General features: G+C 38.0%; 2 protein-coding genes across 4 annotated transcripts in view; one reads left to right on the forward strand and one right to left on the reverse strand.

The window, feature by feature from the left end:
- Alpha-man-iib (alpha-Mannosidase class II b) overlaps nucleotides 1-23,663 on the forward strand; it is a 68,994-nt gene that overhangs the window by 27,102 nt on the left and 18,229 nt on the right. For both annotated transcript variants that reach the window (XR_014427037.1, XM_083055945.1), the window contains exons 2-4: nucleotides 10,293-10,385; nucleotides 20,554-20,726; nucleotides 23,116-23,249. Coding sequence is in view for 1 of the 2 variants with exons in the window: in XM_083055945.1 (XP_082912071.1) it covers nucleotides 10,293-10,385; nucleotides 20,554-20,726; nucleotides 23,116-23,249 (400 nt within the window). In the remaining variant the exon portion in view is untranslated. The remainder of the gene's footprint in view (nucleotides 1-10,292; nucleotides 10,386-20,553; nucleotides 20,727-23,115; nucleotides 23,250-23,663) is intronic.
- The window catches only part of LOC145946365 (uncharacterized), a 62,152-nt gene that overhangs the window by 3,630 nt on the left and 34,859 nt on the right, over nucleotides 1-23,663 (reverse strand). The gene's annotated exons all lie outside the window — the stretch shown is intronic.

The raw sequence follows: 23,663 nt of genomic DNA on the forward strand, positions 1-23,663 counted from the left end.
TGCGCCGCGGCTCTTTGTTCGTCCTCGCAATTTTTCTTCCTTTTTCCGCAAGTGTCGATAAAATGTCGAGGATTATGTGGCCTCTGTGAATTATGAAGCGATATCTCATGGAATAAAAGCGGCGGTTTTATTAAATTTGCAAATGGAGGGCCGCGTATTTTAAATATTACATATCCGATGACTTGGTTTAGAATTGCAGATGCAAGCTCGATATCGGAGAATCGGTAATAACGAATGATTAATAATTAAATTTGTGTATTGTGTTGTAATTCGTAATATTGTAATGTACGTATATATATTTTAAATGTAAATTTTTAATACTCAATTAATTATTAGGTTGCATCTTGTTTGGGAAATAACAGCCGATATTAACTTATACTGCTTTGATCATTTATTTTTATTTCAAGGCAATATTTAAATATTTATTTCTTAATTTACAGTTTTGACATGTTTTATAAATTTTTTTTATTATTATAGCGCCTCTTCTGAAAGAAGAATCGGCTATTATATTTTCAAATATTTTCTAATGAATTATTTATGAAAGTTGTTAACATGACATTGAGACTCTATTTCAATAGAATTGTGATTTCTTTCTTTGTGAAATATTCAATTGACATGTGGCTGATATTCACCAATATTTGTTCCATAATTTAGTACACACTAACATAGTTTCGTAGTCGCAGCAACATTTGCTTTATCTTGCTCTTGTTTCCTTTCCGACAAATAAATTGAATCACACGGATGTGTCTGCAAACTTGTAAATATCGCTATTGATTTCCGCGAATGAAAGTTTGCTTTTGTAATTTTATCACCTACTCGTATGTAACACCGCGATTTTATATATCAAACATTTTCACATTTTTTTACACGCAGAAATTAATGTTACATATTTCTTTACGAAAAAAAGCTAGGATAATAATTTAAGAAATTGTATAATTTTGCAAAAAATATTTAATTATCGTTATTTTTAATTTAAATGTGCAGATCTGTGTTATATAATACGTGTCATATTTTTAAATTCATGAGAAGCTTAAACGAATATGCCCATGAAAGGTTTCTAACATTTAGTAGACCGATCGATTTCACCTGCTTTAGCTAGTTGTTGGTCTTTCGTATTAGAATATAGCTGGAGATATAGCTGAAACTAAAGCAAAGCGCGCATTACGAATATCCTTGACCATAGCTTAAGCAAAAGAACTCGTACAATATCTAGGTAAGGTCACGTCTATTTGCGTATGATTTTAATATTATGTGTTTTGGTAAGAAAACTGATATTATAAGAAATCGAATCATTATACAGTCATCTTTTTTTCTCCTAATTTTATCCCTCTAATTTTATTGAAACAAATAATTATTATTTCCCTGAAGGAAAGAAATTTTTGTGAAATATACAAGTTTTTCTCTCACGATATATTAAATGAAATGAATCTTATCTTTTGATTTCACATAATTGAGTATTGCAGTGCATAGTAGATAAGAATTGTAATTATCTAGAAAATATATTCTTGCCAGACAAAGTATCTAGGTATGGAGACTAGTATAAATATAAAAGATATGTAGACTGCAAAAGCTATGAAATATAGCCATGGCTCATAGATATTATATACTAAATTTCCCCGACCGAAATTCCGCCTTCGGTTATCGGCTATCAGGCGTTTCCTCTCCATTGATCGATTTCGGTAATGCCCTGACAATAATGACCACGAAAACGCCGAAAGTAAAAAATGCGAATACACTAAATCTATGATGTCGCCCGAGCCTTATTCAATCGCAGTTAGGTAAAGTTACCAAGTTGCAAATAATGTTATTAATTTATCGATTCTAATATCTAATTTATTATTCATCTAAATTATACAATCCGAAATACGTACATGAGTTTTAGCCTTTTGTCAATTTTATCCTAAATTCGATGAAATTAAAAAAAACATACTTGTGCAGAGCAATATTTTAATTCGTGTAAAATAATTTCGAGTCATTAATATACGTATATTAATAAGGAGTTTTATTAGATATAAATAAGCAACTTATATGCATATGCTGATAAAGTCAATTTTTTCCTCTTCGCGTTTTGTAGACCGAGAATGACAAATTAACATATTTAATGGAGCATGTAATCACGTCAATAGAATGCGATTTACGTGCGATTCTCTCGCTGTTACGATACTCTAAACGTATTATATTGCACATGTCGCCACGTGCAATCTATGTGTCATATTGTTAAACAGCCTAAAGCACCGTCGAAACGACGAGCTTGCCGAATTGAACTAACTTCGTTCGGCGCATTATCGTTCTCACACAATATGACGTGATAATCGATCGCGCGCCTCCGACACCAGAGAAATATATTTAACCCTAAAACATATTTTAATTTAAAACAGAATCATACATCAATCACATACACACACACGCACATCAGTCGATCGATCGACGTGTCGTGATGCATTCAAGTTAACGTGCACAGTAGTCATTTTTAGTGCGATTGTTCAGACACGTACCTAGGTACACTGTGTATTGATCAACACACATTTAAAATACACAGGATTTGCCGTTTGCATTAATAATAATAATAATAATAATAACGTGAGTTTTGCTGCGAGTGGCGTAATAATACGATATATTAAATTATTAATAGTGATACATGATATATATATAATGAAATTATTAATTCGTGATAATTCCAAACCATTTCTTCTTTAATATATCTGATGCATAATTCGCAACAATTGTTTTTCAAGCAAAATTTTATTCTGTCAAAAAGTAATAAGTCTGATATTATGCTTTTTTAATTTTTTATTCCCATCTTGCGGAATTATTGAACTTACAATCAAAGTCAATCGAATTTTAAAAATCTTAGTTTTAAACAAAAATTATATATTACACCAATCATTAATAATTATATTCTGGTTCTGAGCGAACGCGTATATATTAATAAAAATTATTTATTAGAGCACAAAACTACTTCGCGAAGATGATGTTTCGAAATTGCACGCGATTGATCTCGTCTCTTTTCGCTCCGTAAAGCGTTTCATTATCTGCGGCATTGGGTCGTAAACACGGCACAGCGGGGGTGATTCTTTCGTCGTCGGGTGATCTCCGATCCTTCCGGTAAATTTCCAGACGCCTCGTGACGATACGAGCAATTACGGCGACGCGACGCCATCGCGGGATGTGATGGGACAAACGCAATTTGCGCGTAGTCGTCGGCAACAAAATTTCGCATCGCGGCGGCAACGTGTTGCATCGTAAATTTTGTTTCGTCCGCGATACTCGCGGTATGATCGCGATCCGGCAAACGAGAAAGAGAGAAAGAGAGTAATTTTATTCGTATCTCGTGTAAAATAATTTGTCCGCGCACGTGGATATTTCCGCTCTCGGAATATCGCTCAGTTTGGAGTCGATTTTTCCTTCGTTATGTCAAATATTATATTTAGGCGCCGACGCAAAATTTTATCGTCTCCGTGTAATACTTTTCTATACTAATTAAAATTAATTATAAACATAGTTTAAAGATGCATTTAATTAAGAAAGGATTTTTTTATTTATCTAGTTCTTAATTGGTGCAAAACAAAATCATTTAGATGTCGAATAGATGGTTAGACCTGGCTTAATTAAGGATTGTCGGCGCTTACGGCGAGAGATAGAGATATATCGACGACGTAAATCGTCTCTCTACCTTTCTGTCTTTTCCCCGCGTAAATTGGCGAGGATAAACGTGCCAATGAGGTCAGGGGTGGCCGCCGCATCCTTCGGCGTCGCGACGCGCCGAGTGCATCGTCCCCTCTCGATGCGTTCGACGGTAATCTCTCCCCCTGCATCGCGCCGGGGGCCGGGGGTAGAAAACCGTGAACCACTCACCGTCAATCACGTGTCGGGAACAAAGGAGCGCTTTAGTGCACTGGATGCACACCCATTTGCCTTCGCTTCGCCGGGCGCCGTCATTGCCGTCGTTTACGTGTCTCCTTTGACGCGCTATTAGACGACGACGAGGAGGGAAAATAAACCCTGGGAGCGGCACCTCCCTCTCCCCCTTTATCAACCGGCGGCTTCATCCCCTTTCCCACCCCTCCACCCCCTATATTCTCCATCTATTCTGCGTTCGATATCGAATTTCTCTCATGGAATTGTCGTTTCTCCGGGGAATTGTAAACTGCTGTCGAGCAGATTCTTGTTCGAGAGAGACAGAAAGGGGGAGAGAGAACCTCTCGTTCGTCGCGAATTTATTTCTCGCGGCGAGAAGTGCTTCGAAATGTATAATTACTTGATATAATTACGTTATTATAATTTTAATTATTAATTTTATACAAGTCCTTTTGGTGTGTTTGACAAAATTGCTCCATTAGCAATAACGAATCAAGTTTAATCGATTTCCAAGAGCATTAATTTCCTCTGCAACAGATTTTTCAAATATTAAATAGCGATATAAATTAATTTTTCATTTTATTAAGTGTGAAATGAGTATATTAGATCATTTTGATTAAATTCAAGCTTTGTTCTCTCTCGCGCGTTACTAGAATATAAATCGAACTCTTCAGAAGATTTTAAATAACGGGAGAACAAAGAGAGATCGAATTTATACGAGAGCGGTGTATGAAGATACAGGAATATAAATATTAGAGTTAAATTTAAAATCCGGGATCTCTCCCTCTCTCCCTCTCTTTATACGAATTAACATTTCACAGATATTCTCTCCGCTCGAATATCAAATGTCCCTTGTGGAGCTTTTGCGAATCTCGTAATAAAGATTATTATTATCATCATCGTCCCGCGGCACGTTTACGAAGATTGAATTAATTAATAAGAAGCGAAAGAATATTTGAATTAGTGAAAAAGTATTCTCGATTTATATCATATGCAACGATTTTAACGAGTCATCCCATTCCGGGCGTTTTAATTGACGCCCGATAATTAAAATTTTCGCGTGTAATTCAGCTTGAAACAATTAATTCGACATATATCACGCTCCGTGTGTTACATCACTCTCTGTTACACGTCCGAGTTCAACAAGTTCGGCTTTTCTCTCTCTCCGCATTTATGGCAAATGGGAACATTCCTCCATCTTTTCCGCTCGCTCTCTATTTTTTTTTTTTTTTTTTTTTTTGTTTTGGCAAAACGAGATTAAATCGCTGGCTTTATACGGATGGGTCAGTGAAGCTTAATGCAAAATGTATCAATGGGAAAAAGTGGCGCGCGTGTTCAAGCGGTTTCCAGCCGCGAAATTTTACAAAGTCTCGACCTGGAATTCGCTCCACGATGATGAATATTTAGCTGGAATTAAAGCACGAAGTTTTCTGATTTATTTACGTCATATTTATTCCGATTCGTAATCCACAAAACTGTTCTAGCAATTAACTCGATTCTACGTAAAATTTTCCGAGAAGGAGAAATTAAACGTTCGGGAATCAATTATAAATGTTTTCGCGATTTCTTCTTGTTATATCAAAACGCAGAAAGTTCATGTTTTATATAGAACCACGAATATACCGGAAAGATCTCCTATTTCCATGTGCGCGATGAGCTTATTTTACATTTAAAAAGATTTCTACATTTAGGAGTATTTCTGAGAATAGATATAAGCAAACGCGCGGAGAACCAAAATTACCTGCAAAGTAACAGCTTTGAGACTTGCTACTCTCTTATCCGCGTTATAAAAGTGTCTTTATATACAGTAATGTAATTTCGCGCGCGCATCTTGCCGCTTAAAAAAAATCTTTGCGAGCCGCAAAATAGAATTACCGACATTACGTTTGGCAAGCGTGACGATGATACGCTGCGGTCAAAATGCAAAAGGAAGGCGAGCTTAATGGAGGAACACAGGCCGCAGCCGCAGGCTGCGCGCTATACAGTTAGTGTCGGTTTTTTAAGGATGGAAATGCTTTTTTATTTTTTTTTTTTTTTACCGCGACCACCCGTCCTTTAGATCCGCGCGGCACTTGCGGTAATCTACTCGCAAAAGTGCGAGAGTCCGGTTGGCTGCTACGTGCGAAAATAGCATTTCGATGGAGAATGACGACGGGGTACTTTCGCAAATTGTGTGAAGAAATTTCTTACACGCGCGCGTCAAAGCGCCGCTCCCTCAATAGATCCATCCAAGTTGTTGCGAAAAGGGTACAATAAAAATGGAAGCTTATTGCTAGACAGTGTGTTGAGATTTTTATAGACCTCAAACGCAATTTATTCTTAGCCTCTCATCTAACGCGTATATGAAAAATTGTTCCATTATTGTAATCCATTATTTAAACATTTTTGCATACAGAGAGAGAAAACATATTAAACATATTATATATAAATATAATATAATTAAATACAATATAAAATTATATAATAATAATATATAATTATTACAGATAAATACATAATATAACAATGTATAAATAATATAGCAACCGTGTAACATTGCGAAGATCGCAAAACGGACTTTCGTATTTGTATAGTATTTTTTGATGATTACAAAACACTTTTATCAGTCGAAACTCGAATCTTTCGTATTTTGCAAACACGCGCGAGTTTCGAAAGCTCGATTGAAAGCTTTATACGCTTGTTATAATTCATCGTTGCCCGAATCTCCGCTCGTCGCTTCGACGCTTCGAGTATAGATTGTCGGCCAAGCGCGCTGCGAATCGATCGCCGAGTATCTGTGAACGTCAATCTCGTAAACTTATTCCGGGCCTTCCCATTCGTGGCCTGTGAAGCGCTATGGTAGATTTCGCGTGAAACTCGCGAATCGTACATCGTCCGTGCAACCGTTAACTTCAGCACCGCGCTTTACACGTCCAAGCACACATTAGCATGCCCGAACGTGGGCGGAAACTAATGAAGCTTGAGTTTTAGGCTATCGAACTATCCACGAGGCGCGGAGTAACGCTCTTTGGAAACGTTTGCCAATTTTTTAAAGACTGGAATAGAATATAAAGCATTTATCTCTCTGCGATCGACAACTAAGAATATGCATGCATTCCTAGAGAAAACATTGATTGTTTCAAAAAGATATATCTAATGAGAAAATAAAAGATATTTTGAAAAAAATTATATATGTATAATAATTAGTTGGGCTTCTCTTGGCAGCATCAAACTTATTCTTGGAAAATGTGACGAGAGACAACGTGTAAATATTAACGACCTTAAAGTCTCGACATCATCTTTACTCGATATCGACTTTGCTCGATGAAATTCGAAAGACGCTATTATCGAGATTCAAATAAGTTGGCGTGGTAATGAAAAAGCAATCGGCATTCTAGACGAATAACAAGTTTAAAGTGGCTCTTGTAAAACCGTACGCAGTTGCCCGAGAGGAGTCTCCTGTGGGACTTGTGTCGATAAGATAACGTTACTTCGATATCCCACTAAGACCCGTTCATTCGTTTTCATCCTTCCTTCCCTCCCTTCCCGGCCATCTTTCCAAGATCGCTCTCTATCCTCCGAGGAAATATCCTCCTTTTCTGGGATACTCCGTAAAACATTTCATCTTCATTCACCACCATCGTGTACCGGAAGGAAGCTAATATAGGGGGAATAGTTTAGTACACAAGTGTGAGTAAAAGAACATTTTCTTTCGCGATCGACAGATCGTCGCGGTTTCGTTCAAACTGACGTTAAAAGACTAAAAAATTGATCCTGTAAAACTCCCGTCAAATTTTGGCCAAATTATAGGATATTATGCGTACAAAGTTTTTTGTGTCTTTAGCTCGAATCGTTTATATGAAAAGTAATATAACATATATGAAAATATGTATCAGCACATTGTGTGTGTATTAAAAAACTGACGTATCAATAATATATTTAGGACGTATATTTTTTTTCTATTAATAAATTTAATTTGTTATCTAAATGTTTACAAATTTCGACTGGCGTTTTGATCCAATCGAAGAATGGAAGAGCAGACAGATAGAGATCGAAGCGAGAGAGATATTCCCCTCTTCCCCCCCCTAAATAATCCCAGCTGAAAGAAAGTACCCCGGTTGGATTAGGGAGCGAAGCTTTTCGATGTTTAATTAACGTCGACGGGATAAGCTCCGTTACAAGAAAGCTCGACCGATCTTCGGATAATCGGAGAGAGCTCCGTGGAAGACCTTTAGAAGGAGGATATATCTCGATGGATAGTCCGTTGGGCTCGATGGACGAGCTCTTCGCTTGGGATTTAATTTTGACTCGGCTTTATCTCCGCCGTCGATCCTGGATTTATGGTGATTAATTCGCTCGGCTTGCTGTTGATAGAAATTAAAACGTTTCCCCGGCTGCGCGCTCGCTTTTAATTTCTTTTAATATGCAGTAATCGTGTCATTGTTGACCATTTTTTTCCGAGAGATAAAATATTGTTTGAGAAAAATTGGTGCGCTAATTTCATGGTACTTAAAAATTATAAAGTGATTCCTATTAATGATACCCAAATATTATTGCATTCTTAATATTCGCGGTATTTTTAATACTCGTTTGTCAAATAACTTTTTTGTATTTTTTTGTATTTTAAATAAAAACATTTTACAGATGTAAATTGTTCGTTAAGGAGATAAGCAGACATTTTTAAATATCTTAATATATCTTCTATAATTATTAAAGAATCGATATCTTAATATAATAATAATTATTTTTGTTAATTTATCATATCTTTCCCAAAATTCTTTACTACTCGTATCTACTTTGCAATAAAAAAATGGATATAGTAATTTATTTCGCATAATCTGCATCCTGAAATTTTAATTTTTTTATAGCACGAGGTTACATTCAATATTTATTGCTCGACAATTTATACGATATTCGATTTAAAACCACCTCGATTTATAAATCTCGTATTTCGCGATATTACATAATTGCTATTGAGAGAGAGGTATGCGTGATTAATTATTTTATACGTAGGATAGGATCCGATTCTACGCCGAGCGTATTTGCGGCTGGTTTGAAATAAGATTTCGGCCGTTAAAGCATTATGTTGATTGGCGGGTATGAAGCTGGAAGCCGGCAGCTTCCATTCGAAGTTTGATGGGTCGATTGAAATTATATATATCTCTCTCTCGCGTCCATGATTTTCTGCGGTCACGCGGCGCGCCAGTACCGGAAGTCTTCGCATTTCGTGGCGTCTGCATCGAATGCGCGGCGTGTTCGGACTCGCGTAATCGATGTTTAGAATCGGCGGGATCGGATTCCTCGCGAATTCCAATTTCGCTCTACTTCATTACTTCCCATCCTCGAGTTCGCGTCGCGGACGGTATTCAGGTATATATTGTTGCCTTTAAACAAGGTATCTTAAAAACTATTGCATTTGAATTTCTCGCAAGTTCTACGACAAAGTCTTAAGCTAGGCTGAACGAGACTTTTTATTTGTGCGCCTGAAAGTTCAGAGCTCTCTTATCGTTAAATATCTTTCTCGATACTCGAAGCAATAAATTACATTTTTTCATATTTAAAGTAAAATCCAATTAAGATAAGTACCTGTCGAAATATTTGCGCGATGCATTTGAACTTTGAAACTGTAATTCGTAAAAAATCTTTTGTAAAACGGGAATATTTCCTCTTGCTTGTTTTGGCTCGGAAATGTTTTGCTTGCATTTTCGTTGTGCGCGGAATCTCGATGGCGAAAGCGAGAGCTTTCGTGTAAAGTCAACATCGACGTCATCTCGTGATTTCGCTACGTGCGTTTACCTTATCGACATGGGATCGCGTCAAAACTATTACCGCGATAAAGCCGTTATTAACACGAGGCGATAAAAAGGAACAACGCACGCGAGGTTGCGCGAAGAAAGAGACGAATAGATATTCACGTTTATATTTAATCGTTATTTAATTCGACACACGAGAACGTTATCGCGAAACAGACAAGTACAAACAATATGATAAGACTGACGTGTGTCAAATGAATCTGCAAAACGAGGTAAATACGACGATAATTGGACGAAATTCAGAAATTAAACACGCGATTTGCGCGAACTTTATTAAGTTTTTCGCTTAAGATGGACGCGGTAATATTTTGTGCAACGTGTATTTATAAACGCGCGAAAATCTAGTTAAATTAAAAACGAAAGACCAATTAATCTCTTCTCACGAAATTACCAACATCCATCAACTTCCAACTTGGCCGAACGAAAAGGTGCAGCGGCATATGTATATGTACATACATACATTATATACATGTATGTATATGTACATACAACGTTACGTTATTTTATTTTATTCTATACCTTTGTTATGTACGGGGCGAGAACGAAATTCACGTCCTCGTGGCTTTGCTTTTATTAGCCGCGCAGCAATATCCGGTTGTGTAACGCGAAATTTCTCACGGTTGTTTACCCCTTCTGTTGCAGCCCTCATGGATGCGAAGTCGGGAATATTGGGACGACAGCTTCGAAGCGCGTTTCGCGGAGCTGCGGAAGGATCCGACGAGGCCACCTTTGAAGGTAAGGTTTAATTGATCGACGAAATATTTCACGCTCGCGTGTGTAAAATTGCGATTCTAAAATTGGGTTTTCCCAATAAAGTAGCAGTCTCGCTTCCCTAAGCCACCCTTACGTCATTACGTCGAAGGTACACGATTGTGTTACGATTTGTCACTGTCAATTTTGGGATAAAATGAGTTCAATCTTATTAAAAGCTTAAAGTCGATCGTTAATTGCGAGATAAGTGCGAGAGACTGAAATATATTCCAATAATAAATTACCTTATAAAGAGAATTGCAATTACTTTATAAACTAATAATCTAATAAAGCATACTGCAAGCGTATCTATATCATATAGGCTTTTGACACCTTCACCGTTGCTTTATAACATGATGTTGCTATTTTAAATATATTGCTGTATATAAAGGATCCGATGCAATAATGCAGCTGCGAATAAACGGGCCGTTGCAAATGTGGTGGAAGGTGCGAGGGAGCGTAAGAGGGAATTATTGTATAAAATTATCGGGCATGGGAGAAAAGCGTAAGACGATATAAACAGCCGGAAACGTTGGGGGCGAATACGAGGTATCCGCTCGTGCAAAAGCTCTCTTCTCAACGTGCTTTCACGTTGCCCGTTAATGCGCGAGCGAGGATTTACGATGCCAAGGGAGTGTAAAAAGCTCGTCTGACGCGCCGGAGAATCGCGAAGGAGGCTTTGTTTATGGTGTTATAAAGCATTTCGATCTTTCGGGAGTTTATTCTCGCAATTTGCATACCGCTCAAAAATCTGCGCGACCATATTATTTTCTATATCTTTTTTTCTCTTTACATTTGGACGGAAACGATATTTGTCAGTTTATTCTTACACGCGACGTTTTATTAACTTATCGCCGAAAAATATTTCTTATAATTTAGCAAAATCATATGTGTCGAGGAAATAAACTAATCGAATCGATCTTTATTAGTGAAATAATCTGATAATATATATTTTTTTACATATTATAATAAAACGCGTAATTACCCGCAGAATCACTCTCGAACATTTCGAGAGTTAGCGAGATAAAAGAGACATTTAAGGATATCTTTTACGATACTTACTCGCGGAGTGGAGAACACTCGTAAGTATCGTAAGTAGTAAAGGTACTTCTCTGCTCAGCCGTGCGTGACACCAATCGCGGGTAGCGTAACGAGGTCTTTGTCAGGCTTGCTCTGTGCTATTTACAATCGTTTTTTCTTACTTCATCGAAAACGAATCGAACGCACAATTTTATCTCGCACAAAACGAGAGCCTAATTAATACGATTAATTAAAAACAGTCCAAATTGCGATATTTTTACGCAACGCCAAATGAGATCGAAAACGTATAAGTGAACAAACAGTACGATAATTTCTCAATGATAAAGTTAACAAAATCGTGAAAAATAACTAATATATATTTAATTTTATTACACATGCTACAATTTATAAAAAAAAAAGTTATTTTCGCGTGTTTAACCGAAAGCAAATCGATTATTCCGCCTGTCTCCGTTAAATTCCCGTGTGAATTACGACTCTTCTGCAAAAGTCTGTAAATCGTTATTCGATATCGCCAAGTCCTTTGTGACGTAATAAATTTTAAATTACGAACGCGTCCCGGCGCACGTCTGCAAAGTCGTGCGCTTATTTATTTACCTGACGGAAAACGCGTATGCACTCGGAAAAATCCCCTTTCCTCCACTCTTTCTCCTACCTCTCTCGTGTATGCAGTACTCGTACGAGTACTGTAAATCCCACATGTCGCGGTTTTCGGACAAACCTTTGTACGGGGCGTCCATTAACCTGGACCCATGACGGTCTGCTCTCGACGAGACAACTGACAGAATCGTTTGATCAAAGCTCCCGCGAACAATTCACCATTATGAATCCCGGCAATTTTCCGTTTCCAGGGTGCTTTCGCGTATTACACTTTGTGACTACGCTAATGTTTACAAGGTACTTACGGGATTCGAGCGTACTGCGAGCGTTTCAGTCCAATCTGTATAGAATAATTGCTGACAAGACAAACTGGCGAAAAATGGAATTTTGAAACGAACAAATTCATTGCAAATATCCGTACCTTTTCGTTTCGAAAAAAATAACAAAAAAATATGAGATTCTCTCGCATGTTCTCTTGAATGCACGCGTACATACATACAATATTTAATCTAAAAGTGAAGCATTATGGAGTATTATGCAAGTGACGTTATCACAGCGAGCGTTAATGTTGCATAACGTAGTTTTATAATTTGTTTTCCTCAACGTTATTATTTTTATTTTTATATTTTTTTAATTTTTGTGTCATTTTTGAAACGATGTGATAAATTAGCGCTTCTCTTGCGCGGTTTTATTATTTTTTTTCATTGTAAAATTGTGCGAGCGCGCATCAACGTGACAGCGCGCTAGGCAACGACGGGTAATTACGCGTAGGAAGAAGGAATTCTTCGGGTAATCGCGCGGAAAATCTCGGAATATGTAAAATTCATTTTCGAGATAGGGAGAGAGAGAAAGAAAGAGAGATAGGGGAGCACATTTCGCCCCGTGTCGACCCTTCGATCCGTCTCGAAGGAAAGAAGGCGTTCGAAAATGAATTTCTAGCGATGCCTGCGTCGTTTTTGAACAAAAGTTTAGTACTTGATATAGCATCGACCATGCTTTCGAAATGTATGGACGGAGAGGAATGAAAAATCTACAAGCGCACACAAAGCATTCTCTTCACGTATGTGTGTGTGTGTGTGTGTGTGAAATAGTTTTTCAAGTAGAAGGAAGATGCACTCCGTTTCCGTTTCAACCTCTCTCTCTGGAAAAAGCAGTGGAAGTTGCAGTAATTACAGGTCCTTGTTCTTCTGCAGATGTTGTCACGAGAGCCGCTACAACGACCGTTCTATGGTAAAAGTCGTCGGGCGCTTCTTTCGCGTATAATTGCTTTTTCGCGCGAGAGGTATATACGCTCCTCGCTTTATTTGCCATTTTATTGGCAGACTCGCGAGTCTTTTCCCTTTTTTTCCCCCCCGAAGAAAATTGCGAAGGACGCAATATCTCGCGAAAGCTCCGCGTCTTGTTCACGTTGAGACTTGGAATCGCGAACCGAGAATCTCGACGTTGCGTCGTCAGTAAAATACCTCATCCGCTCCGGTCTCTGCTCGGTTAATCCTGGACGGGATTACGGATCTGGGTATTCCGTATAGCGAGAGCGTTGAACCAACTGCTCGAGACTACTCGAGCCAACCCGTCATTAAAAATCCAAACGTGACACTGTGCGATCTCCTCTCTCTCTCTTTCCCTTTTTTTCTCTCGCCGCGTCACTCTTTCGAATACGGGGTACAAATAGAGTTGGACGAATACGACAATACCAGCTCATCAGACCATTGTCGTGGAGATACAATGGCGCGGGCGGCGGTCGCCCTTCGGAAAACGTGCGCGACAATAGCGGGCAATGGGCGCGATTTCGGGGACGGAATGCATCGAATGCGCTTGTAAGTCCGTCCTTTACGATCTGAATTCGCCCGTATTGGTACGGGGATTTAGCAATGTCGAGACCCAGGAAGGAAGGAAGGAAGGAAGCGTTCCGTCAAGTCATATAGCAATCGCTATTGGTTTATAGAAAGTCGATCGTGCCGATAACAGCGCGAAAATAGTAGCGGAGCGTTTCGTATATAGATTCGTTGGATATTTTTTTTTTCGAATATAATATTTTTTTCCACGTATCATGATGATAATATAATTATGAAAGAGTAATACTCACATAAAATATTATATATTTTAATTGTATTTAATTAAAATACAAAAGTATTTATATTTAATATATATAATTAAAAAAGAGGGGAAAGGACAATAATATAATTTATATACACAAAAAATTATATTTATATATTTTTTAATAATTCATAAAAAAATAGTATGACTTTAGAATTGCATGACTTACCCTTGTATGTGAGCTGTCGATATATCCGCAACACCGTAGTCTACATTCGCGAAATCTTGAAGGCGAATCCAGTGCCTCGTGTCGACAAGCCAATTACGTCGATGTATCATCTGAGACATTTGAGGGATTCGTTAACCAAGTTTCTGGCTCGTATCTCTCGCGGCTTCTCAAAGAGCGAGTGCATTTCCACTTACACGTGCACTATCTTCCTGTCTCTTTCAAAAGGATACGACGCGAGCGTGCTGTAACGATTGTAATATAATTATAAATATACGATGTTCCAATCTGCTGCTGTAACATTGAAATTAAATGTAATAAGAAAAAAAAACAGTTTAATTTTACGAACGCATTAAATCTCTTTTTTAATCACAGAGAGATTTTTTGATATTAAAGAAGCTTGAGAGAAAAAATTACTCGACATTTTATTTTTATTATATATATTACTTTTTCATAATTTTATAATTTAGCTACAGTCTTTTTCCAGCGCTATTTTATCAGCGATATGCTTTTTCAACAAATGTAGAAATTATTTGTATGCAAAATAAGAAACATACAGATAAAATTATATATTATATAAAAAAGAGAGAGATGTAATCTCCTCGGAAATTTACAGTTACGATATTTTTCATCGGTGCACTATCGATATATTTGTATATTAAAGAATAGTCTATTTCAATTTCACGCAAAAGATCGATGCTGTCATCAGTTATATTACGGTACTCCTGCAAGACTGATGGTGCTTAATTTTTTTCTCGCATAAAAAGTTGGAATACATGCATTATCGATGAATATTTGCATTCTGTTTCCTTCGGTTTATTATCTATTTTCCGATAAAAAAAAATATGCCAAAACTTTAAACGCGCGTTCCACTTTCGCATCTCTCGTATTTGCTCCTTTGGTCTTCCGTTGTTTACTCCTTCGACGGCGCTATTTCATTCTCGGTCCATGTATAAATAGCGCAATCCAACGATTTACATTCAAAGCCCTCGAACAAAGTGGCAAGCCTCACTCGGGAAAATACTCGAGATTATTTGCATTCTCCGGACAACTGGGAGAGAAACGGGCCAACTTTGCATCACGTTCCTCCTTCCGAGGGCCAATCAGGAGCGTGACGTTGCGAATATTTATAACATCGGGTAATAACAATAAATTGGGTCACGGTCTGAGAGAAGGGAGCGCTGAATAAAATAATGGGTAGCAACTCGGGTGTGCATTCGAGCTAATCTTTCACGATAAGACGTTTCGCAACAAGACGATTTTATTCCTTTTCAAACAGAAATCTTATAATAAAAAAATAATTAATAATGACTAGATACTTTCAATTAAATTACGATGGAAACTTTTGTTAAGAAAAAAAGAATGAGATATATTTTTGCGATGAAATAAAATAAAATATATTGCTGTTGCTATAGATAGATGCTATCTATTACTTGTGGGAAATAAAACTTGCATAAGACATCCCGTACGTAACAATTTTTCCGTGGCGTGTGTTATGTGTAGCAAGGACTTCTTAAGAGAGTTATTTACATTGCCGCGAAACTACGTGAAAGTTGTAGCCAGTAACTACATATCCCCAAAGTTGGGACTTTACTGCCGCGAGATTCGAAAAGTTCGGTGCTCCGTTACAGTGTTAACGGCCCCTTGACTAAATTTTTAGTGTTAACCAAACGAGAAGACATATGTGACGCTACAGCACATTTTTTACGTTTACGTCGCGGTTTGTTTCCTTTTTTTTTTTTTTTTTTTTTTTTAATTCTTTGTACCGAAATAAAATATAATTTATTTTGCCACGAGCGCTGGTTTGATAACTAGAACAAAAGGCAGGAAAGCACTACATAAATCAGAGATGAAAATGTAATTCATATATGTATATAATTTCTGCAAGTTTTAATTACAAAAGAATGAAAACTATTTAGTTTCATTTCATAATTGTAATATTTTTTTTTTAATGCGAGTATATGTCGGTCTTTTTAGTGCCACTTTATTTTGACAAAATTATCCAAAACTATCCAAACGCGGTCGTTTAAATTCAATGCTATATTTATTAAGAGAAATAAAGCTTTCTCTTCTGCGTACACGTAAAAACGTGCGAGTTTGCGCGCATAGGAGTTAATTTTGTCTCAAAATGCCACGATAGAGCGGCTACTTTAACAAGATTTCTAAATTTGTATTTTCAAGCGAAGGGAGCGTGCGTTCGAGCAGAACGATAGGGTTTCGATTAACCCCGATCGAGCCCTCGATCGAGACGTACTTTCTTGGAGGCGACCCGTAGTCTCGTAAAAGTGAGACGCGCAAACAACAGATCCGCAATTTCGCGTCAAGATCATCCGCAGGACGAGCCACCTGCGAGAGACGAGAGACGTTTCTCTCTCTCTCTCTCTCTCTCTCTCTTTCTTTCTCTATACCTTTTTCTCTCTATGGTTATAGGACCAATACTCGTAAAAAAAATCGAAGAAGGAGGGTCTCTTAATCCCGGTCGCCTATCCCGACCGATTCGATGCAGTGCCAGATACAATATAATGAAACGAGTCTGGGTCTCGGTCGTCTGTCAAAACCCACCCCGATCTCTTCTCACGATTATCTCCATTTTTTATCCACGTCGCATTTTTACGGGCGTGTCTCGATGCGAGAGGAACGTAACGACGCTCCGTTAGGTCCACTGTAAAGATTCTGTCTTTGGCATCGGTTCGAAAAATTTTACGTTTCCTGTTTATCGCCCCTTCTTTCTCGATATTATTTCCTCCCCATCATTATCGTGTTTTCTTCTCATTAATTTATCATTAAGAAAAAAAGAAAGAAAAGATCCGGGGGACAATGCGTTTTTCGCGATGGGAAAGCTTGGTCCTCTGGATCCGTCTCAAGATTATTGTGTCCGGTCAATCTCTCATCGCGCATTTCCACAAAGCTAGAGTAATTAATATTCGATGCAGTTAACGGCCGCGCGACAATTGCCGTCTCTCCCCGATCGTATAACGCTCCCTCACGCTTCAATCTGCATTCCAATTCGGTTCCCCGGCTTCGGATGAGAATCTCGAGCAAGGACAGACGTGATTCCGCGCGCCAACGCTCCATCTTCCACCTGACGTCGCGGTTAAGGGCGATAATAGCGATCCCGGCAAGTAGCTGGCGAAGTTACCGGCGAGGTGACAAAGTACACCTTGGGTCGTGGAGAGAGTAAAAGGGTGATGTGGAGGAAGGGCGAACCCCGGCGGAAGGACGATCGTCTGCCATGGCTCTGCTCTCCGGTCGGAGAAAGAGAAAGAGAGAGAGAGAACAGACGAGGGCAAAAGGGCCAGGGGTGTATTAAAGGGGCGCTATGACCCGACGTGCTTGTCTCATGCATACCAATAAGCTCTCGGCTGCGTCGCGTCTCGTGTGCACAGGCCGGGTATCCCCGCCTGCAGCTTGTGCCGGCAACTTCGCTTATTTGTCCTGTGAAATGGATCCCGCGTCGCCGTTAGCTCTTGACTATTCCTATAGCCGTGATCAAGATTAGGTATAGCGATAGTGTTCTTCCGTGAATACATGAATTTAATTGTTAAGGTTATTTATTAAGCACTTTCACAGAGATGTATATCGAACGAGGAATAAAAATTAATATAAATCATATTATTAAAATATTGAACAATGACATGTAGAATTCTCTTCTCTCTCAAAAAAGAAAAAAAATATATCCCTTCTTTTGAGAGAACAAACAGCGGAAATGAAAAATAATTCGCGATAAACAATACGCGGGAAAACAACGTTGTCTGTCGTTGCAGGGGAGATGTGCTCGACGAAACGAATTTTGATTAACAAGAGGGAGAGAGGTAGCTTTCGCGAATTCGGGAACGCGTTCCGCGCGAAAGAACGCTCCAATTTGTCCGCGTAGTGAGCGCGAAATGAAATTAAGGCCGACGTGAATTTGATCAGCGGCGGTCGAAATCTCGGTGAAAATGCAGAGCTCGGACCGAGAGAAGCAGTCAGCAGCGGAGGGACGACGACTAATGACAGTTACCGCTGTGAGTTGATTCTCGTTTAAAAGATTTACGCCACCTCGTGTAGCTCGCAAATCGAATATTCGATCGGCTTTCCCAAGGTACCCACTTCCGTTCCGTTCGCAGAGAACGAAAAACCAAAGTTCATTTACTCTCTGGAGGGGCTCGTAATTTTTAACCAACGAATGAAAATTTAAACCTTTCGATATTTCGCAGTTTAAAAATCATACAAAAACATTTGTGCAATCATTATTTGTACATATATGTATTATAATGTAATAATACTTTTGCTCGCGCGATTTAAAAGTCTAATCACATTTTAATCGCGTTCCCTCTGCTAAATATTAGCGACAAAGCGAGCAGCGATAAAATCGCGCAATGGCATACGCCCTCATAGTATCTGCAAACAGAAAAAAAAATATCTCGTTCGCACTCCACTTCACAAATATCGAAACTCGAGACAGATTGAAATACTTTTTGAACAAGGCCGAGAGAGAAATAGACATCAGGTTCACCAAAGGTAAACTAATAAATCGCCCGCGAATGGACCATTAGTTAATTCGTCTAATTAGAGCAAGGACGAGACACGGCTCTGCATCAATTATATCGTCGTTATAATATCGTCAAACCGACGTCACGAATTTGACGTTCATGAATCTATCGGGCTATTAGCATGGAAAATTGAGGGCGGACTCGATGAACGAGTGCGATAATTAGAAAATATATCTACATATTTTATTATATATTTTTTAAGAATTATTAGAGACACTTTAACAAATAGCTGTCGAAAAATACAAACGTACAATCCATTGTACGCGAAAGATCGCACAGTCGCTGAAAGTATCGGCTTCGTGCATTAAAGGAGATGTAAACCCGGGTTCGGGAGATTCATTATCGTCCGCTGACGCGTTCCAAATTGCATAAATTCAGCGGCGACAACGCGTAATAAATTTCGCGCGTTGTGTCGAGCGCGATGTTGCGTCTCACGTCGTTTGAATTATTAACTCGCCATAACCGGTATATGTTGTATATCAATTACGCGATATTGACAATGTCGTTCCGTGTGATTACGGGGACAACTATTACAAGCGAGTTATCCTAGGACCCTGTGCGACCAATTAAATTTATCAAAGTATTCTCTGTAAATAAATATAATAAACACACGCAGAAGGGATGATCCAGAAATTTTGAATTTTAAGTAAAATTTTACGCAATAAATAAAAAGAAAAAGATATTTTTCTGTAAATTTAAAGTGATAACGTTATGAAATTACACTTGCTATGATTATTAATTTGCGAACGAAATTTATGATCACGACAGCATGTGTCTATAATATAATAATACTTGCGCGATTTAAAAATCTACTGGCACTTTAATCTCATTCCCGCCTGAAATATTAGCAACAAAGCGAGCATCAATAAAATCGCACAACGGCGTACGCCCGCATGGAATCTGCAAATAAAAAAAAAAAAATGTCTCGTTCGCACTCCACTTCACAAATATCGACACTCGAGACAGATTGAAAAACTTTTTTTTGAACGAGAGAGAGAGAAAAAGAGAAAGGTAGTCAGGTTCGCCAAAGATAAACTAATAAAATCGCGCGTGAATCGGTCGTATAGTTAACTTCGTCGAATTAGAGCAGCGACTCTGTGTCAATTAATACCATCGTTATAATGTCGTCAAGCTGACGTGGATGTAGCGCGTACTAATTAACGAATCTTCATGAATCTATCGGTCTGTTAGCGTCGAAAATTGAGAGCGGACTCGATGAACGAGTGCGAGAATTAGATCACCGATATATAGAACCGTCTGCTCGCATCGATTCGATTAATAATTTCGCCCTAATACGATTGATGAATGAACAGTTTAGAATGGCGAATTAATTCATAGAGACTATCAAGTTCATAAGTAACGACTTTTTATCTCGGACAAATTTTTCTGTTGCCCTCAATAAATTTTTTATCAAATCGAGTCTTTTATAAAATTGAGGCTATTATTGTATGTTGTTAGAAAGCAAATTTTTTAAAAAGCGTATCATATTTCTTGTACATATAAAAAGAAAGTGATAATAAGAAGTTTGTTAAATTGTTTTATTTAACAAACTAAGATAGCATCGTGTGATTTCTATCGATAGCTCGATTAAAATGATTCTTTTATCAAGTTGAGTGAAACTTGAACGAAGCAGGGGAGGCATTAACTTCCATGCGCAATAGCATATTTGCTATTTCTGGCACGTTTCTGATAAAACGATGGTTGCGTTTCTCTGTTTCAGGTTATCCTTGTGCCTCACAGCCACACCGATCCGGGATGGCTGAAGACATTCGAGCAGTACTTCCACAGCTCCACGCGGAGCATCCTAAACAACATGGTCTCGAAGCTGCAGCAGTGGCCGAATATGACCTTTATCTGGAGCGAAGTCTCGTTCTTGTCGCTATGGTGGGACAGGTGAGTGTATGCGCATATGCGCAATATACATACCTATATGCGAAATATTTTGCGTGCCAAATGGAGGAAAAGGCTTTAAATGCTAAACATCAAAGAATGCATCGAAATATATATTTTTTTGAAATTATAATAAAATTAATTATTAACAAAATAAATAAATCAGATTTTACACTTTTAATAATTGAAATAATTGTAAAAAAACAGCTGATAAATAAATTATGAAATAACGAATGTTAATGATGATAAACAAATAGAAATTGAATAAGATTGCTATTTCAAAGTAACATTCTGCAAATTTTTAATAAAGGAGCAAAAAATTATTTTCTAAATTCCGACTCGCGAGTAAAATCACCTTCCCAATGGTTTAATTTTTGTGAAAGATGAATCTCTAATACGGTCGTCGGTTTTTGTATTCATAATGAAAGATAAACTTTAGTCAATTTTGTGTATACATATAAAGAAAACCACGATTCTCCTGCAAGTATTTTTCTTCTTTTTCTCTTTCTTTCCAAGTGAGCTATAAAATATGACTCAAAGCAAACATTTTCGTGTAACAACTTGTCTGATAACGTGCACATCGTTATAAATTTTAATTCGCGACTTGAAAACAATCGATAATCTACTCATCAATGATGTTACACTTCCGCAAAGACAGACGTTAGTTTCCGCATTTGTAATTAAAGACAAACGTTAGTTTGTGTATTAAGTAAATTGCGAGCTCGTCACGCAAACATCTCTCTCCCTCTCTCTCTCTCTCTCTCTCTCTCTCTCTCTCTCTCTCTCTCTCTCTCTCGAAATGGATCGTCGTAAAATAGGCCATTGAGTGGGAAAGAGCGGATAGTATCGAGAGTAGTGATTCTCGAAGCACTTGGCGCGCGAAAGAACGGGAAACGGAAACCCGAGAACAACGAGAAGCGGAGAAGTCCTTCTCTTTTTAACGAGCCGCGAAAAAGCCGTGGATGAAAGTAGATGGAAAAGTGTCGCGAGCATAAAAGTGGATTCCGAGAAACGAGAGAGAGAAAGAAAGAAGAGAAAGAGGGTGCGGATAAAATGATAAGTTTCCCAAATGAGTTTCGCGCAGAGGAGAGCTCGCTTTCATTACTTCCTCCTCCTATAAGAACAGAATAGGATCCGAAGGTTTACTGAAAAGTAATTTTTACTCGAGGATTTAGTTATCCTGCGAATCTATACCCGGATCAGTGAGAAGAAAAAGTACTTGCAAATCGTTGAGTGCGATTCGAACTTAAAAAAAAGCGGTTCTCGTAAAGAAAAAGTGGTATAATTACATAATATATATAAATAATCGAAGATCTTAAAATGTTTTTGATATATATATAAGATAAAAATAAAATTATTAAAATAAAATATAAAGTAATATAATATATGATATATTATCACTTAATTTTTATTTTATATAAAAGATTTGAACGAGTATGTACATCAAAATAAAATGCAGAATGTAAACTACTTTATATTTTATTTTATGAGATTTTATATTTAGTAGTTCGATAATTTTTGATTTTCACATTCTGCGTTTTATTTCGATATACTCGTCGATCCAAATTTCTTATGTAACCAATCACCATTTATACCGACGTGCCCCTAAACCCTGAAGAAAACGTAAAACGCCAAGAAAGCGTAACGGTATGCGTCGCGGGTTTCGGCGTGTATAAAAAATTTATTATATCGATAGTGGTGCAGTTTAAACAGACCCGTGTCGAGGAAAGCTCATCTCCAAAATGCCCCAGTTTGGCCTGGGCGTAACCACCTTAGCCTTAGCGACCTTAAACCAACCTACTAGCCACCGGGGAAAACAGAGAGTGTGTGTGTGTGTGTGTGTGTGTTTATGTGTGAGAGAGAGAGGGAGAGAGAGAAACGTATGGCAGGTGGAATCCGTGGTGGCTTTATGGCCGACATAAACGACGTAATGTGGAAACCACCTTCGAATAGGGTAGGTTATATAGGTCGTACATAACACTCTCTCGGACGCACAAATCACGTAAATCCTAGTCGAGGCTGAAATGGGACAGCGGCGACGGCGATAAATATGATTTGCGACCCGAATTGCGTGATGGGTGTTATAAAACAAGGTGCGACAGGACAAGTCACGCGAGAATGATTAAATTCGACTGCCTTGATCCAGATCGAACGAGATTGATCATTTACAACCGAGCGCGATTATTTACGCGAGATGTAAAGAAATCAGATTCATCCATAAATGTTAATTATACTTGTTTGTCATAAAATTGTATTTATTTTTTATTAAACTTGAAAGAGTATTTTAAAATTTGATCGTTGTTTTTGTGTGGAAGAAAAGATTCAATTTTATTTTATTGAAACTCGCATCCGTTATCTCTTAATTAGATTAGATATTATTTTCGTTTTTCAGTGCCCATCCAACGAAGAAGATGGTCGTGAAGAGATTGGTCAAGGACGGTCGACTGGAGATGACCACCGGTGGCTGGGTCATGACCGACGAAGCGACATCCCACATTTATGCCATGCTGGACCAACTCATTGAAGGTAAGTAAAACGTGCACGAGAACAAAGTACACACTCTCGAAAGACGAAAATTTAAATATTTTATTTGATTCGAAAAACTTGGAGAACTTGAAAAAAATAAAATTATAAATAAATGCTTTTCAAAATCTCTAAAATTAACACGGAAAAACGTGAACAGAAAATTAAACGAAACCTATGTGCGACCGACTTGAAAGTTGAATAGTAGAGGGTTGAAGGAAACGCGTTGATACTAAACGTTACGCGAAATTCGCCGAAGAATGATGAGAAATTCGCCAAACTATCGATCGAATCGCGGGAAAACTCGAACGGGAGGGTTCAGCGTGTATATGACGAGAGAAGAAGGAACACATCCTCTTCCCTTGAACGACATAAAGATCAAGCCGGATGCTCGAAAACATTCTATCGGCAGCCAAG

Source organism: Prenolepis imparis, unplaced genomic scaffold (assembly GCF_030444845.1).
Source record: "Prenolepis imparis isolate NDT839.2.m4 unplaced genomic scaffold, iyPreImpa1.0 SCAF_15, whole genome shotgun sequence".
Classification (NCBI taxonomy): Eukaryota; Metazoa; Arthropoda; class Insecta; order Hymenoptera; family Formicidae; genus Prenolepis; species Prenolepis imparis.